The sequence below is a fragment of the Danio rerio genome, chromosome 6 (assembly GCF_052040795.2).
Source record: "Danio rerio strain M-AB ecotype USA chromosome 6, GRCz13ab, whole genome shotgun sequence".
NCBI lineage: Eukaryota > Metazoa > Chordata > Actinopteri > Cypriniformes > Danionidae > Danio > Danio rerio.
Genome location: NC_141026.1, coordinates 54,198,568 through 54,216,868, shown reverse-complemented (window position 1 = coordinate 54,216,868; position 18,301 = coordinate 54,198,568). Strand labels below are relative to the sequence as shown.

The 18,301-nt window shown below is 37.5% G+C and overlaps 1 protein-coding gene and 1 long non-coding RNA gene across 15 annotated transcripts in view; both read right to left on the bottom strand.

Annotated features, from left to right (window-relative positions):
- Positions 1-1,113: 1,113 nt before the first annotated feature.
- ywhaba (tyrosine 3-monooxygenase/tryptophan 5-monooxygenase activation protein, beta polypeptide a) lies at positions 1,114-13,755 on the bottom strand. Of its 8 annotated transcripts, none has more exons than XR_015492488.1 (8): positions 13,619-13,719; positions 9,896-10,196; positions 6,312-6,435; positions 5,972-6,135; positions 5,703-5,798; positions 2,853-3,987; positions 2,439-2,781; positions 1,114-2,137 (listed from the first exon to the last, which is right to left on the bottom strand). XR_015492488.1 is itself a non-coding variant. In NM_001082798.1 (6 exon segments), coding segments are annotated over 5 exon segments (735 nt in total). In that variant the 5' UTR covers positions 10,190-10,196; positions 13,619-13,755; the 3' UTR covers positions 3,461-3,930.
- A 1,907-nt stretch (positions 13,756-15,662) lies between these two features.
- LOC141386368 (uncharacterized) overlaps positions 15,663-18,301 on the bottom strand; it is a 183,896-nt gene continuing 181,257 nt past the window's right edge. For 4 of the 7 annotated variants that reach the window (XR_015494233.1, XR_015494230.1, XR_015494227.1 and 1 more), the window contains one exon: positions 15,663-15,829. This is a non-coding gene — a long non-coding RNA (uncharacterized LOC141386368). Of the gene's footprint in view, positions 15,899-16,036; positions 16,125-18,301 lie in introns of all 7 variants that reach the window. The other 3 variants (XR_015494234.1, XR_015494223.1, XR_015494235.1) reach the window with 2 other exon arrangements.

The window sequence follows — 18,301 nt, the reverse complement described above, 5'->3', positions numbered from 1 at the left end:
AGCTGGGTTGGAACTAAACTGCAGGGCTGTGGCCCTCCAGGAACAGAGTTTGACACGCCTGCTCTAGAGTTTGAGCATGCAAAATTCTGTTCTGTTGGATTAAACAAGATGATTTGACATTTAAAAAAAGCTGTTGATTGGTCCATATTTTAAAGTTCTGTACAGAGAGGTCATGTTTTTTTAGATCTTCAATTGGTCTCATGCAGTCACATTTCAATTTTTTACTATAACTTTCGTATATACATACCTTTCCTTGGTAGTCAACATCACACGATTAACCTTAACTTGTATTGAACCAAGACACTGCCACAAATGCTTGATTAAATATGCATTAATGAATGCATTTATCACCGGCCACTTTATTAGGTACACCTGTCCAACTGATTGTTAACAAATTTCTTATCAGTCAATCACAAGGCAGCAACATGAAATGGATGGAAGGGTCAGAATTTGGCGTAAGCAACATGAAAGCATGAATCTTTCTTGCCTTGTATCAACAGTTCAGGCTGGTGGTGTAATGGTGTGGGGGATATTTTCTTGGCACACTTTGGGATCATTAGTAATAATTGTGCATCGTGCCAACACCACAGCCTATCTGAGTATTGTTGCTGACCATCTCCATCCCTTTATGACCACAGTGTACCCATCTTCTAATGGCTACTTTCAGTAGGATAACGCACCATGTCATCAAGCGTGAATCATCTCAGTCTGGTTCCTTGAACATGACAAGGAGTTCACTGTACTCAAATGGCCTCCACAGTAACCAGATCTCAATCCAATAGAGCACTTCTGGGATGTGGAAGAACGGGAGATTCATATCATGGATGTGCAGCCAGAAAATCAGCAGGAACTGTGTGATGCTATTGTCAATATGGAGCAAAAGGAACATTTCCAGTACCTTTTTGAATCTTTGCCATAAAGGATTAAGACAGTTCTGAAGGCAAAAGGGGGTCCAACCCGGTACCAGTAAGGAGTACCTAATAAACTGGCCGTAAGTATATATGTATGACAAGAATGGAAAATATATAGATTTATATATATTATATAGATAAGCATGATATGATGTTTCTTTTTGGTTGAACAGAAACCACTGTGAAAATAAATACAGCGCAATTTGGAACTGATAAAACTTTTATTTCACTTTAAATTGTCTTTTACACTTTCCTGATTATAACATGTAAGGTGAAACTAGAACTGTTTTAAAAGACATACACAAATCTAGTATTACGTCAATAACCAGGTTGTATTTTTTTTTGTCATTTTGTAACGTTTTTTTTTTCCTTAAGCTAGTCTAAATTTTCACAACCACGTGCGCGCTAAGCAATGAAACCGTCACAGAAGCTAACTTTAGGCAGAATACTGGTCAGTAAAAACAAAGCAATTGGAGATACCAGATATACAGACAGGCTCGGCTCCACATTCACTACTGTATTTTTTTTTGTAATCAAGCGTAGAATAACTGCCATTTGTTCAGCTAAGGGGAGAAAGAGCTTTCGTCTTCAGTGCATGAACGTTGTCTTCAGCTCGAGACAGATGAGTTCTACACCTAAGTGGAATGTTATGGTGATGTGACAAGGTATTGTGACACTGAGCGACTGATACCACAGACTATTTGCCAAATCCCAATCTCAGCTTGGCTTTTGCAGGCCAAAACTAATGACGTTTCCAGCACAAAATTCAAGTTAAATCCAAAACTTCTCTGCAGAGGTCTTACAGAAACTTGTATATTAAAAGAAAAAAATATTGAAGCCCCAGAAAGCATTTATTTATTTTTTGCTTTTAAAAGATGTATAATAGATGTCTAATAGACATCTACATTGTCTTGACTAAAACAAGACTAAATTTGGGTTAACAAACATCTAAAAATAGGCCAAAACTGGACTAGTCAACAAATATACAGGAATGAAAAATATAAAGTCTGTCTATTTGATGACTAGTCTAGATTTGGGCTATTCTTAAATGTCTATTAGATATTCACTGACTGCTTAAATTGAGCCTTATTTTAGCCAAGCTGTCTACGTTTAGATACACAAAATTGTTTACTAGGAAGTCAGCAGCAAAACTCCTGAATTACAATGATGTTGTTTTCAAAAGATGTCTAATAGACGTCTTAACAGTCATCTTGGCTAAAACAAGGCTAAATTTGGGTTAATAGACATCTAAGAATAGGCCAAAACTAGACTAGTCATCAAAAAAACGGGAATGTACGACTACACACAAAGTCTGTCTATTTGATGACTAGTCTAGTTTTGGGCTATTCTTAGATGTCTATAAGATGTTCACTGATTGCTCAAATTTAGCCTTATTTTAGCCAAGCTGTTTACGTTTAGATGCACAAAATTGTTTACTAGGAAGTCAGCGGCAAAACTCCCGAATTACATTGTTTTTTTAAAAATGTGTAATAGACGTCTAAACAGCCATCTTGGCTAAAACAAGGCTAAGTTTAGGTTAACAGACATTTAAGAATAAGTCAAATCAAAACTGCTTAACAAATAAACAGGAATGAATGACTACACACAAAGTCTGTCTATTTTATGACTAGTTTTGGGCTATACTTAGATGTCTATTAGATATTTACTGACTGCTCAAATTTAGGCTTATTTTAGCCAAGCTTTTTACTTTTAAATTCACCAAATTGTTTCCTAGAAAGTCAGCGACAAAACTCTAGAATTAGAATTAAGTTGCTTTTAAAAGATGTCGAATAGACGTCTAAACAGCCATCTTGGCTAAAACAAGGCTAAATTTGGATTTATAGACGTCTAAGAATAGGCCAAAACTAGACTAGTCAACAAATAATCAGGAATAAAGTCTGTCTATTTGATGACTAGTCTAGTTTTGGGCTATTCTTAGACGTCTATTAGATATTCACTAATTACTCAAATTTAGCCGTATCTTACTTTCTGTAGGGGCGTTCTTGAGAGTGTTAAATAATTATAAGGTAGCTTTTTTACTAGCAGATCGACAACATTTAGTTATGACGGGTTTATATTCACCTCTAAAACATTTATTAAACCGATGTGAGGTCAATATTATGCAAAAATAAAAAGTAAGGTGGAGGGGAGAAATAAAGTACAGAACAAACCAGGAAAATCGTTTACTGATGTCAAACAGCACCTTTATGTTGACTGCCTTCTTGACAGCACATTAGGAAACTCTCCAGTTTGTTCACGAAAGGTTTGTAATCATTAAATGTCACATTATGATGGAATGTCTTTAACTTAAAACTGAACAGACATGGAATGGCAAACCTCGGGTCCCTTTTGTCGTTGTTAGCCGTGCATGCTAAAAAAAGGATGCACGTGATAGGAGTAATAGTAATGCGTGTTAGTCAGTGTCACAATACAGCCTGTTTTCATCCCTTCTGTATGAGATCGCAACAGAATTGTACTGCTACTCGTAACTAATCCGTTCCCATTGAGCACATGTTATTAACCAGGTGGAAAAACTAAACGTCACAGTGTTTGTTAAATTAATGGACAGTTTAATAACCTTTTGAATAAAACCAGCAATCGCCAGTACACTATTGGAGAGAAAAAGACAGAAAAGGGAGGTATGGGAAAAGGAGGGGACACTATAATGCATTATAACCTGCTAGGACCAGAGAACATATACCTTTTAAAAATGTTAGGAGGGTTTTTTTTTTAGGAAGGGGAGGGAAGGATGGAAATCGTCTCCACTATTCAACCATTTTTCCCTCGTCTGGGGGGGAAATACACAAACAGACATGTTTGAGACAAGTCAGAGAAACCAAACTTTGCCCTTCCGCTCGTGGCCTCAGGGGTACAAACTTGTAGGTCAGGTACAATTCATGCTGCTCGTCATACAGAAAGGTGGATAAAGGTGAGGTGGATTGGATGGAGCAGGGAATTATGGGCTGTATATGTGTAAGATAAAGAGTGTAGGTGAATTTAACAGTGAAGTGCAACGCCTTTAGTTCTCGCCCTCGCCAGCATCCCCCTCGTCACCCTGGTTTTCTGATGTCCACAGCTGCAGAAATTAAAGAAGACGTTGATCAAAAATCAGAAAAACTAACCAGAAATCGATCATTGCACAGCCATAATATGACCGGTCCTAATGGGATTGTCTTTGCATTGTTCATATTAATAACATATAAGTGCTAAGAAATTCATATCAATCATAAACTAAAATGGTTATGCTCATTATGCAATTGTTGATTATAAAAAAAAGAACTGGCAACCATACTAAATTCATAAAACGCCACCAAAAACTGGCCTTTAAGATATTCACTTTTCCATGCATATCAAGTACATGTAAATCAGTTGCCAAAACTTTCTATGCATTCACAGTGAAATAAAAATTAATATAATATAAATACGTCCACAGAGACATTGACCAAATTGTTGATACCCTCTTCCACTGAAGAAAAAACATTACAGTGGTCACTGAAATAACTTGATGATGAAATACTTATTTCTAGCAATGTCAGCAACCAAGACTATTTCCATGGCAGTAACATTTCAATAATAGATATATAATTAAATTAACATATAAATAAATAAATTTTTGAAAAGGTAATGATTAATCAAAAATATCTGCTTTTCATTAGTTTAGTTTCAGTTGTAATGGTACCAACAATTTTGTCCATGTTTGTATGCATGTATGTACACTGCCTAATAAAAGTTGTCGCCTATACAAGTTTAAGGAACAACAAATACTAACTTGACTTCTAGTTGATCATTTGGTGTCAGAAGTGGCTTATATGGAAGGCAAAAGCCTCTAGATTACGCTAATTTTACCAAGACAAAATATGATCATGGCTTGATTTTTAATTATTTAATTACGGCAGTAAGCTCTGACTTTGCTTAGACAAAAGTCTTGTCACTTAACAGAAATAATGTATAGTATGGAATATAAAGTCATGGAGCAGTTGAAACAGAATATTGTGTATGACTCCCATTAGCTTGGAGGACTGCATCCATACATCTCTGCAATGACTCAAATTACTTATTGATAAAGTCATCTGGAATGGCGAAGAAAGCGTTCTTTTAGGACTCCCAAAGTTCATCAAGACTCTTTGGATTCATATGCAATGCCTCTGTCAACTTAACCCAGAAATGCTCAATAATGTTCATGTTTAGTGACTGGACTGGCCAACCCTGGAGCACTTTGACCTTCAGGAACTTTGATGTGGAGGCTGCAGTTCGAGAAGGAGTGCTATCCTGCTGAAGAATTGGCCCTCTCCTGTGGCTTGTAATGTAATAAGCAGCACAAATGTCTTGATACCTCAGGCTGTTGATTTTGCCATCCACTCTGCAGAGCTCTCGCACGCCCCCATATTGAATGTAACCCCAAACCATGATTTTTTTTCCTTCACCAAACTTGACTAATTTCAGTGAGAATCTTGGATCCATGCGGGTTCCAATTGGTCTTTTGCAGTTTTTGTGATGAGTGAGATGCAGCTCAACAGACGATTCATGAGAAAAATAGACCTTCTGCCACTTTCCCAAATGATCAACTAGAAGTCAAGGTATTATTTGTTGCTCGTACAACTGGGATCAACGACAAGACTTATGTAAGGTAGTGCATGTACTTCAGCCAACTCGTACTAATATTCTTAAACCATGTGTAAACTGTCCACTCTATAATAATTTTGCATTGAATTCATTCAATTTGATGTCTTTCTACACCTATAAAAAAAAAAAAAAAAAAAGTAAACAAAAAAGCAGAAAGCTAGCACTTACAGTGAGGTTGTCCCTTAGTAACTGCATGATGAGGGTGCTGTCTTTGTAAGAGTCCTCATTCAAGGTGTCCAGCTCAGCAATTGCCTCATCGAAAGCCTACGGTAAAGGTAAAAATGAAGGTCAGGTGCACTGTATAACAGAATAATCTTTTTGATGAATGAATAGAAGTTATAATTAAGTTATAAAAACAAACGGTACACTGAATATACTCAGAACAGAACTATTAAGTTGTAAAAAAATTTAAACAAGCAGATAGTAAAACGTCTGACCGTCTTTGCCAAACTGCAGGCCTGCTCTGGGGTGTTGAGGATTTCATAGTAAAAGACGGAGAAGTTCAGCGCTAGTCCCAGCCTGATGGGGTGTGTTGGCTGCATTTCCTTCTTGCTGATCTCAAATGCATCCTGGTAGGCCTTCTGAGAGTTCTCCACTGTGGCTGTAATTCGATAGAAAAACACAAAAATCAATTTCATGACCGTAACATCACCGCCTGAATGTCCTGATGCAGTTTATTCAGGCTAGCATCTAACTGTTCATTTTAGAGCCTTAGTTTTTGTTTCAGCCATTTAAACCTGACATTTTTAGGCAGCATTTCAAATCAAATAAACTCACTTCTCTTTGAGTCCCCGGATGCCACCTCGGACAGGTATCTGTAATAATCTCCTTTCATTTTCAGGTAGAAGACTTTGCTCTCTGCCTGGCTAGCGTTGGGAATGAGGTACTTCTCCAGGAGACCCTGAGAGAGAGGAGGCAAGACCAATGTCAAGATATGAGGATTAATAATACAAGGGAAAAAACACAATGAAAATTATTAGCTGTTAGAAAGAGGAAGAACAACAGTCGAGTTCATCTTTGGATCCATACAAATTGCATTTCTCATAAGATCAGTTTCGTATTAATAAATTTTTCTCTGATTTTAAAACGGCCTTGCTGATACATATAAAACATCCTAGCTGAAACCAACTTACACTTAGTACAATTTAACACGGAAAGCAACTGTGTGTTATTTTAAAATAGAGCAGACACTCTTTTGACTTAGAATTAGCTTTTATTTTATTCGATTTTTCATTTTCATTTGAATTTTAGAAATGGTAATGGTTGTTTTAGTCATTTTTTTTAAATATGTCTATATTATTTAATTTATTCTTCGTTTTTAGTGCATAAATTGAAAATTTTATTTAATAAAATTGAACCCTTTACTTAGAAATGAGCTGAAACCGCATTGTACATTAGGTAATGCTTATTTTATTGAACAATGAAAATGTGACAAATATTTGCTTTTTTAATCTTGCATTATTTCTGTCCATTAGTTAAAAATAATGTCAGTTTTATGGTTTATTTAACTATAATAACTCTATGCATCACTCTAACTGACAACTGACACAAAGGAAATGAAAAGAACTTAGAAGTACAATTTAACCCGAGAAGCAACTGTGTGTTATTTTAATATAGAGCAGAAACTATTTTAACTTAGAATTAGCTTTTATTTTATTCAGTGTCTCATTTTCATTAGAATTTTAGACATGGTAATGGTTGTTTTAGTATTTTTTTTAATATGCGTCGACACAACCTAATCTTTTCTTAGTTTTATTGTATAAAATGAAACAATTTTATTTTACAGTAAACCATTCTGTTAGAAATGAGCTAAAACAGTTTCCGCATTTATAAATTAAGAAACGATTATTTCAATGAGCAAAATGTGAAACATTTTTGCTGCTTTTTAAAATCTTGCACTTTTTATTTCTGTCCATTAGTTAACAATAACTTAAGTTTTAGGGTTATTTAATTATAAAACCCTTTCTATGCATCACTTTTAATATAGAGCAGACACTAATTTAACTTAGAATTAGCTTTTATTTTATTCGATTTCTCATTTTCATTAGAATTTCAGATATGGTAATGGTTGTTTTAGATTATTTTTTAAATATGTGTCTATATAATTTAATTCATTCTTCATTTTAGTGTATAAAATGAAACAATTTATTTTAATAAGATTAAACCATTTTCTTTTAGAAATCAGCTGAAGCAGTTTCTGCATTGTAAATTAGACAATGCTTACTTCATTGAACAACAAAATGTGACATATTTGCTTTATTATTCTTGCATTTTTATTTCTGCCAATTAGTTTAAAAAAACTTCAGTTTTATTTAACTATAATAACCCATCTATGTATCACTTAGTAAGTTTTTACATATTTTTACACAAAACACTTGACAACTGACAAACGAAAAACATAGACATACAATTTAACACGGAAAGCAACTGTGTCATTTTAATATAGAGCAGATACTATTTTGACTTAGAATTAGCTTTTATTTTTTATTTGATTTCTCATTTTGATTTAAATGTCAGATATGGTTAGTTTAGTATATTTTAAAATATGTCTTTACATAAATTAATTCATTCTTAGTTTTAGTATATAAAAACAATTTTTTAAAAAATTTTTTTATTTTAGAAATTAGCCAAAGCAATTTACCCATTGTAAATTGGGTAAAGCATGGTTTACACTTCTGCGTTGAGTGATCAGCGTGAACCACAGCGCATGCCTTGTGCATTGTCGTGTATTTTTACTTCTGCACGCTGTGTTGCTCCGCAATAATACTTCCGAAACACTAGCTGGCAGTAGGTTATGTTCCTCAGTGTCAAGTTTCTTCGCTGGTGTAGAAGTAGAAGTATGTAGAATTAGCTCAAACTTGCTCATTTTGAGGCGGGAACTGGCGGACATGCAATAACTTTAATTATGAGGGAAACACAAAACTAAACTTTCCATCTGGAGCTCCTTCACTGGACTCGACATTTGTAAACATTTGCTCCATCAGGCTAGCACGGCTCTCAGCCCTGCATACACTCATCAGTGCTACCAAGCCGACCAATCACAGAGCTTGCGATACGCGTCATTGCAACATGTAGTTACATTTTTTGAGAGGTGCAACGACAGTCACGGCAGGGGCTATGAGACCACGGACAGGCTGCGCAGGAGCATACGCGTGCGCTTTACCCAGAAGTATAGATCAGCCTTAATGCTTACTTTATTGAACAACAAAACGTGACAAATATTTGCTGCTTTATTAATCTTGCATTTTTATTTCTGCCAATTAGTTAACATTAACTTTAGTTTAATGGTTTATTTAACTTTGATAACCCTTTTATGCATCACTTAAGTTTTTACTTATTTATTTTACATTAAACACTTGACAACTGACAAATTAAAGAGAAAAAAAATGTGTATTATGTTAGGAAAACTTGCATTTACAGTGCATGTAAAGCATTTCTACAGGTTTTATCAAGTTAAACTTAAGACTTTAAGACCTTTTTAAGACCATTATCATTAAAACTTCAGACTTCCGCAATGCTAAACACCCAGCCCAGTTAAAACATATTCAAATGTTATTTTAAGGAACATAATTAAACCACGTTTATAAATAGAAATACAATTGGTTAATAGATTTAATAAATAAACTTTTGCTAAAACTTTTATTGAAATGGAATGATAGTGATTTGATGTGTGTTGGCCTGATTGGGTAGCTTTATGTGGACGAAGAAAAATTAAGACCCGTTTAGAACAGTTTAAGACCTACAACACAATATTTCAGTGAATTAAAGACTTTAAGGCCTAAAATTTTGATTTTGAAATGCAAGACATTAAGACCCAGCAGATACCCTGATGTCGCTTTGAGCATAAGGGAGAGTTCACCCAAACTGAAAACTGTGTCATTTATTCAATCATTTATTACAAACATGAGTTTTTCTTCAGATGAACGCAAAGGAAGATATTCTGAAAAATGCTGAAAACCTGCCGCCTTTGACTTGCATAGTATCTGGCTTTCTACTATTGAAGTTAATGGTTAGAGGTTTCTAACATTTTTAAAAATACATTTTGTGTTCAACAGTAATAAGAAACTCAAAGGTTTGTAAGCAATTGAAGGAGATTAAATACTGTGTAAATTTTCATTTTGGGGTGAACTATCCCTTTAAGAGTCACTTTCTAAACTCATGCAATACTTCACTGCTACACTGAATTTAATGCTGTGTCAGGTCTTGATGTACAGTACATAATATTACATACCAGGCTACAAAACTTCAGAAGTCTAGGTTTTGAATTCTGCGGAGACTCTTTACTTCAATTCAATGACGTTGAGCTGGAAACAATCAAACATTTTTCTTTCTGTCTCAGATTCAAACATCGAGTCTCTCACCAGCACGTCGTTGCAGATTTCCTGAAGCTCGGCTTCGATTTTCTCACGGTATTCGCGTGCCATCTGCTGTTTCTTCTCGTTGCCTTCAGTTTTCTGCTCAATGCTGGAGATCACACGCCAGGACGAGCGGCGGGCGCCTACCACATTCTTGTAGGCCACGGAGAGCAGGTTGCGCTCTTCATTGGAAAGCTCAACACCGCCCTCCGTCACGGCCTTCATAGACGCAGCCATGTCATCATAGCGCTCGGCCTGCTCAGCGAGCTTTGCCTTCTGCACTAGGTCACTCTTGTCCATGATGCAACTGCAAAAATAAGAAATAAAAGGTTAGAATATAAAATAAAAGATGTATTAATATACATTAGTCGAGCACATTCCCCAGTCTTCAGTGACTGTATGCATAAAATAAATATAAGCCAGGTTTCCCAGGTTGCTTAGAAGGCTGTCTGACCTCCTTTTGTAGTAAAGAGGTCGATCTTCAACTTGATGACTATTTAGACCTGCACCAGATACTATTATTAAATTAGGCTCCTATAAAAATTGAAGACATAGTGAGGGATGCTTATAAATGATTGTGCAAGAGGACCAGTGAAAAGGCATTTTCCAATAATATAATGTTCGGAGATCAATACAAAGTAAATCTCAGTAAACTCACAACTGAAGATGTAAGATTTACTAATAGTTTGGAGAAATATGAGGGGATTACCTGAAACCAGATAGGTTAAACAAAGACATTAGCTTTGAATGCGTTATGTAATTCATCCAAAATTTATAAATTGGCACACTTTAAACAAGCAGAATTACGTCTGATCTCACAACAATGTAAAATAATAGAGCATTTTTATTTATTCATGATCTTTTATGTTAGCTTTCTCTTTGGATTCCACAACACATGCAAGATTCTCCACCAATAAGGCTTTTTGTTTTGCTAGAACTAAAACTAATCAAATCTGACCTTTTGGCCAATATGCACCATTTTCTATCTAACAACTTGAAAAATCATTCTTAGCCTGTCATGATTATTAATCATGGTTATTGGATTTAATTGAGATGACATTAATTGTAATGGTTTGCTAAAAAAAAAAAAAAAAAAGTCATGCATAATACACCTGGTGTACTCACAGATTAGGAACTAAATGCTAATTACTTGTCCAATAATAACCATCTGGTTTACCTCAAGTGTTCCTTGCACAAAATAACAACTGAGGATGTAACATTTACCGACAGTATGGACAAATATGAGAGAATTACCTGAAACCAGACAGGTTAAACAAAGACTTTTTTTTTTTTTGACGTATTGGCTTTGAATGTATTATGTAATTTAAATAGTGGCACACTTTTAACAAGCAGAATTACTTCTGATCTTACAACAATGCAAAATAGAGCATTTTTTATTATGTTTTATGTTAGCTTTCTCTTTGGATTCCACGGCACTTGCACAATTCTCCACCGATGAAGCTTTTTTTTTTTTTTTTTTTTTTTGCTAGAACTAAAACTAATCAAATCTGTCCTTTTGGCCATTATGCACCATATTCTATCCATCAAACAGAAAATCATTCTTAGCCTGTCATGATTATTAATCGTGGTTCTTAGATTTAATCGAGATGACTTCAATTGTAATGGTTTTCTAAAAAGAGTCATGCATAATACATCTGGTGTACTCCTAGATTAAGAACTAAATGCTAATTACTTGTCTAATAGTTTTCCTTGCTAAATTTGACAACTAAGGATGCAACATTTACTGATAATATGAAGAAATGAGCAGATCACCTAAAACCAGGCAGGTTAAACAAAGACTTTTCTGACATATTGGCATTGAATGTATTATGTAATATAAATATAAAAAGTGGCACACAAGCAGAATTACTTCTGATCCCACAACAATGCAAAATAGAGCATTTTTATTTATTTATCCTTTATGTTCGTTTTGTCTTTGGATTCCACTACACAAGATTCTTCACCGATGAGAATCATCTCTTGGCTATAACTAAAAGTAATGAAATCTGACCATTTGGTAAAATGCACAATTTTCTATACATCAAATGGAAAAAACATTTTCCTTAGACTGTCATGATTATTAGATTTAATCGAGATGACTTCAATTGCAGTGTTTTTCCAAAAGAAGTCATGCATAATTCACCAGGTGTACTCACAGATCAGGAACCAAATGCTAATTACTTGTCCAATAGTAAACATTTGGTTTATCTTGAGTGTTCCTTGCACACAATAACATTGTCAGATCATATTTTAGCACCATTGGGGTAAATTTGCAAAATATTCACACATTCAGACCTTCTCCTTGTTAATTTAATTTAAGGAATGCATTTTCAGCTAATTTTAAAGTGAAATCATATTAGGAGACAACAACCAAAGTACAACATTGTTCACCAACAAATAAATAGTGCTAATGTTGTTTTGAAGTCTTCCTTGCATGTGATTTTAGACTAAATATTCAAAGTACAATGGTAAACAATATAGATAGGCATGTCACAAGTTGTAACTGATTGAATATAAAACCAGCTTCACCTCAATTTTAGCTCCTAATGCACAATGATGCAGTGGTTTCAGATATTCTGAAATATAACTCAATTAATAATAATAATTCCTAAAACTCCCACTAGCTTACCAGCCTCTGCATATCTTGATCAAAGTCTAAATCAAACACCCTAAACTCCAGGTATCTGACTTCTGCATAACAGCACAATTCCCTGTCTCCTTTGATGCAAGGTCATTGAATACATTCAGGATCAGTGAATCTAAAAGGCCAATGTGGGAATTTCAACCCTGTCAGCTATCGATACATGTGGAAGTGCCAACGCCCAGGGCGAGTCCTGAACCCGAACCACAGGTAACGGTGTCAGGCGAGTAAACACAGCCCGTCCTGCTCCTGGAGGCCAATTCACTACCGCAAACGTGATGGGTGGTTGCTTAACATGACCGAGAAATGTTTGGAGTGCCCGTTATAACGCGTAGTTTGATCAGTTAGCGGATGACATAATCTGGTGTCGGGCTAAATTTATTTACATAGGCCCTCACGACGCGTCCTGACGACAAGTCCGCCATCCTCCGAAGCGATCATTTCGCGATTTTATTTAACCCCAATCGTTGGTGTTACATGATAAAATTAACTCAAACGCATTTAGGCATTGATAATCTATTAATTTAGCACGTTTTAATCGGCTAGCCCGGCTAACACTGCACTGCAGCATATTCGAGGCTCGAGCTAGCAGTTTTAGCCACCAATGCAACGCCCTCTCACTCACATTCCCTAGTGGAATTTAATCAGGCGAGTCGATTGTTTGAGACAAATTAAATTAGTCCGTTACTGATGCCGACGTACATGATTTACTCGTCTGGTTAATTTGACTATCGACTGGTTAGCCGGTTAGCTTTCGCGACGGGCAGGCGCTGAATAGACGCGGGACGCCGCTGGCCGTTGCTCCCGCACGGGGAGAGGGTTGTTTGGCGCGATGCTCGCTTGATAACGCGCTTACACAAAGAACAGCGCGGTTCAAACAGAAATCGGATGTAATCGGGAATAATTCGGCAATAATCGCTACTCATCGCCCGCCTCGGCCTAAGTCCTTGTACCCAGCCCCAAACCACAATAGACACCTTCCGCCATTGACAATGATGAGGGGGGCTTACATGAGCAACAATACAGCAAAACACACCCCTAATATTCATACTATCACACGAGCGGCCTTCGCGGGTAGTGTAACTCACATTGGAATATATTTCGAGTCCTGATTTGTGTCTGTTAACGATGGGAGTATCAAGCTGTCCTCCGTTTCGCTGCTCGGGGTATTCAGGGCAGTACCACTTCCGCTTGCGCTGACACTTCCGCTTCCTCTAAACTCCACCCCTCCCCCCCGCCAGTATCCATGGCGACCGCCGCGCGGGGTTTCCTACACTGTTTGACACGGTCGCTAACGTCACGAGGGCCATGGCAACCGAAGTCGTGCGTGACGTCGGCAGTCACCATAGCGACCGTTGCCAGGAGGCGCTCGACAGCTCGAGTGAGAAGAATCAGGTTTGGAAATCTCAAATGCAGCTCAAATGCTCATATATACAACACATACTGAGAAAACTCAGTGAATAAAACTAATTATGTGAAGATAACTGACATTTCTCGTTTATTATTATTATATATTAGGTATGGGTTATGTATGTAAATATTTGTCTCGTTCTATGAAGGCCTTATAACATTTCTACCACATAAAAATAAATAAATAATCATCATCTAGAGCGTTGGTTTTTCCAGAAGTTGGCCACTGCACTGAACATCTGATTTTGACTGTAACAGTTTGTAAAGTTGCTATTGAACACTCATAGATATTTACATTAGATGTCGCCAACGCTAATTATTGGTGTCTATTGGAAGGAATGCGTTAATAGGGGAATTACCAACCTACGTCACACATGACATCAACTGGAAAAAAGCAATAAGTGAAATTATGTTTTGCAATAGCAAACAAACATGTCGTGTTTTGTGGTAGGATGCCAAAATCGAAAATCCTAAAACAGAAAACTTTAATTTTACTGTTCACTAGGGCAGTGGTTCTCAAACTGTGGTACATGTACCACTAGTGGTACGCAGGCTTCCTTCTAGTGGTACGCGGAGGAATGAAATATGTCATGTACATGCTACACACATTTCAAAATGTATCAAAAATGATGTATATAATACGTCATATATGACATATAACCTATATTTCTGATGTAATCTGCCACGTTTTTTAAATGTGCAGAGTTGTAGCTGCTTTACTGGGCCTACTGCGCTACTGTATTTCTATACTGCTCATTTTGGTGGTACTTGGAGAGACAATATTTTTCTGAGGTGGTACTTGATGAAAAACGTTTGAGAACCACTGCACTAGGGTTTGGCCGATCGCCGATGGCCAAAAGACAACACGATGCTGAGCCGGCATCGCCCATCCTTCGCCCGGCCCCCGTCGCAAACCCGCTCGCAAAAAATACACACTTAGGCCCCGTTTACACTAATACATCTAAAGGCTCCTACACACCGAGACGCTTTTCGTTTGCGTTTATCGTCAACGTTTTACGAGATGTTTTTCCGTACTCAAACCCAAGTGCTTTTCGTTGGCGTCAAGCTGAAGAGTATGCAAAATCACTCTTTTGATGTTATATGGCGCTGCACAACTTTAAGCTTCTGGCACCCGCTTATAACACAGAAGAAGAGGAGGAGAGGAAGTTTACACGATTGTTAATAAAGTTACTGGTGACTTGAACAAGCATGGATTATTCAAGCAGCAGCTCCAGCTCTAGCGATAAAGAAATGGTTAGTGTTCACAAGAGCAGTAAGCAGCTCCACGTTCATATCGCCTCTGGGCATCGTCTTCAATGTGCGCTCGCATTGACAGTTTTGCGCTTGAGCACCTCCAAGTGCTGTTTTACTGTAACTTCAGCAGCTCCGTGCACGTGAACAAAAGTGCCAATCTGATTGGAGGAGAAGGTTTTGACGCCGTGCGTCAAAACAAAAAAACGAGCATGAGGCGGTTTTTTTAAAATGACGCTTTTGCGCCTGGCGTTTCGCGCGTTGGTGTGCACGATCACATTGACGCCTGTTATTTAGTCGCGACACGTTAAACGTCGACGGAAAACGCGAGCAAAAAACGTCTCGGTGTGCACAGGCCTTTAGAGGTAAAATGCCCTCTGTCGCCCCATGGTTTAATATGTATTTAATAAATGTTATTCTTTGTTTTTTATGGGCGATGCGGTGGCACAGTGGCTAGCACAATCAACTCACAGCAAGAAGGTCGCTGGTTTGAGCCTTGGCTGGTTCAGTTGGCATTTCTGCGTGGAGTTTGCATCTTCTCCCCGTGTTGGTGTGGATTTCCTCCAGGTTCCCTCATGAGTGTGTTGATGGATGAATGGTTTTTTCTCACTGATGGGTTGTGGCTGGAAGGGCATCCGCTGCGTAAAACATATGCTGGATAAGTTAACAGTTCATTCCACTGTGGCGACCCCAGATTAATAAAGGGACTAGGCCGAAAAGAAAATCAATGAATAAATGATGGTTGTTTTTATTTTTCATATTTGTTTCTTTCATTTGTGTTTAAGTAAAGCACGTTTAATCACCATCGCGTATGAAATGTGATATATAACGTTAAATAAACTTGCCTTGCCTATGGATTATGTAGGCCATGGGGTTCCCAACTTTTCAGCTCGCGACCCCCAAAATAAATATTCCAGTGACTGGCGGCCCCCACTATCCTCGGAGGTGGTTATAAACATGCAAACATTGCACACACAACAATAGGAACTACCATAAACACAAGCATATTGACAACAACACGAAAAAGTTCAACAGTCTAACAACCATATCATTTTTTAATGTCATTATTCATTTGTTTATTTTAATATTAACTGGCTTTTTATTTGTATGTTGCTTTTTATGTATTTTTTAAATACTGTTTTTGTCTTTATGGTAATTCTAAGAGTTTAATAACATATGGAAGTGGTGTTAGTGAGGCCAGCAGGGGGCGCTCAACCTGCGGTCTGTGTGAGTCCTAATGCCCCAGTAAAAGTAAAGGGGACACTATCCGCTTGTTAAGTGGTGACGTGTTTGTGACGTATGTAATACTGTTTCCAGGTCCAAGCCGCCATTCACTTTGGTGGAGAAGTCATTCGTTTATGATCACTTTTTATTAATATCGCACATTAAAGTTAATTTTATATAAAGTCATAGTGTACACAACAATCTCTGGGCTTGCTGCATAACAAATACCAAAATTTTAACAATTTATAAAACAATGAATTACTTTCTGGCCATCGGATATTAGGCATGGACATATATATTGCGATCGATATTTTCCTTGCATGGTTCAGGATTGGTAGAGCTACGCATCTATGAATTTGCTCTTCAGTGTTTGAACTCTCAGTAATGATTAAATCACACTGAACTGAGCTAAACTGAACTGAACTTAAACACTAAAACCTGAACCACACTGTTCCAGTTACTATGACCATTTATGTGAAGCTGCTTTGACACAATCTACATCAGTGGTTCTCAAACTGTGGTACGTGTACCACTAGTGGTACGCAGGCTTCCTTCTAGTGGTACGCGGAGGAATGATGTATGTCATGTACATGGTACAAACATTTAAAAATGAATCAAAAATTATGTATATAATATGCCATATATGACATAAAGCCCATATTTCTAAGGTAATCTGCCACGTTTTTTTAACTGTGCAGAGTTGTAGCTGCTTTACTGGGCCTACTACGCTATTATATTTCAATACTGCTCATTTTGGTGGTACTTGGAGAGACAATTGAGGTGGTACTTGATGAAAAAAAGTTTGAGAACTACTGATCTACATTGTAAAAGCGCTATACAAATAAAGCTGAATTGAAAAAAATTTAATTGAATTTTCGAAAGGATTAAATGGCTTTGTAAACGTTTATTATTACCATTTCATGAGTCTCCCAATTCAGTTGAATAGAGCGCTTGGACCCGGAAGCCGCTCCGCGTGACGTCACACTTAACAAGCGGATACTGTCAGTGAGCGCCGTCTTTTGAGTGAGACGTTAAACTGAGGTCCTGATCCTCTGTGGTTGTTAAAAATCCCATGGCACTTCTCGTAAAGAGTAGGGGTGTAACCCTGGCGTCCTGACCGAATTTCCTCTCGGCCCTTAACCATCATGGCCTCCCAATCATCCCCATCCATCGAATTGGCTCCATCACTGTCTCTCCACTCCCCCTATAGCTGGTGTGTGGTGAGTGCACTGGCGCCGTTGTTCTGTGGCTGCCGTCGCATCATCCAGGTGGATGCTGCACGTTGGTGGTGGTGTGGAGAGACCCATTCACGATAAATGCGCTATATATAAATACACATTACATTACATATAAGATGTTTGGTAATCACCAAGCAACCCCCCCTCGCCTTTTGGGAACCACTGATGTAAGCCTATGTAAATACTTGTTTCATTCTATAAAGGCCTATTATAAACAATAATAATAATGGAGGCAGCACTGTGGCTCAGTGGTTAGCACTGTCACCTCACAGCAATAAGGTCACTGGTTCGAGTCCCAGTTTCCCCCACAGTCCAAACACATGCGAGTTGAATAAATTAAATTGGCCATAGTGTATGTGTAAATGAGCAAGTAAGGGTGTTTCCAAGTGATGGGTTGCAGCTGGAGGGGCATTCGCTGCATAAAAACATATGCTGGATAAGTTGGCGGTTCAATCCGCTGTTCGACCACGGATTAAAAAAGGGACTAAGCCGAAAAGAAAATCAGTGAACGAATGAAATTGGCCATAGTGTATGATGTGAATGTGTATGGATGTTTCCCAGTACTGGGTTGCAGCTGGAAGGGCATCCTCTGTGTAAAACATATGCTGGAATATTTAGCAGTTCATTCCGCTGTGGCGACCCTAGATG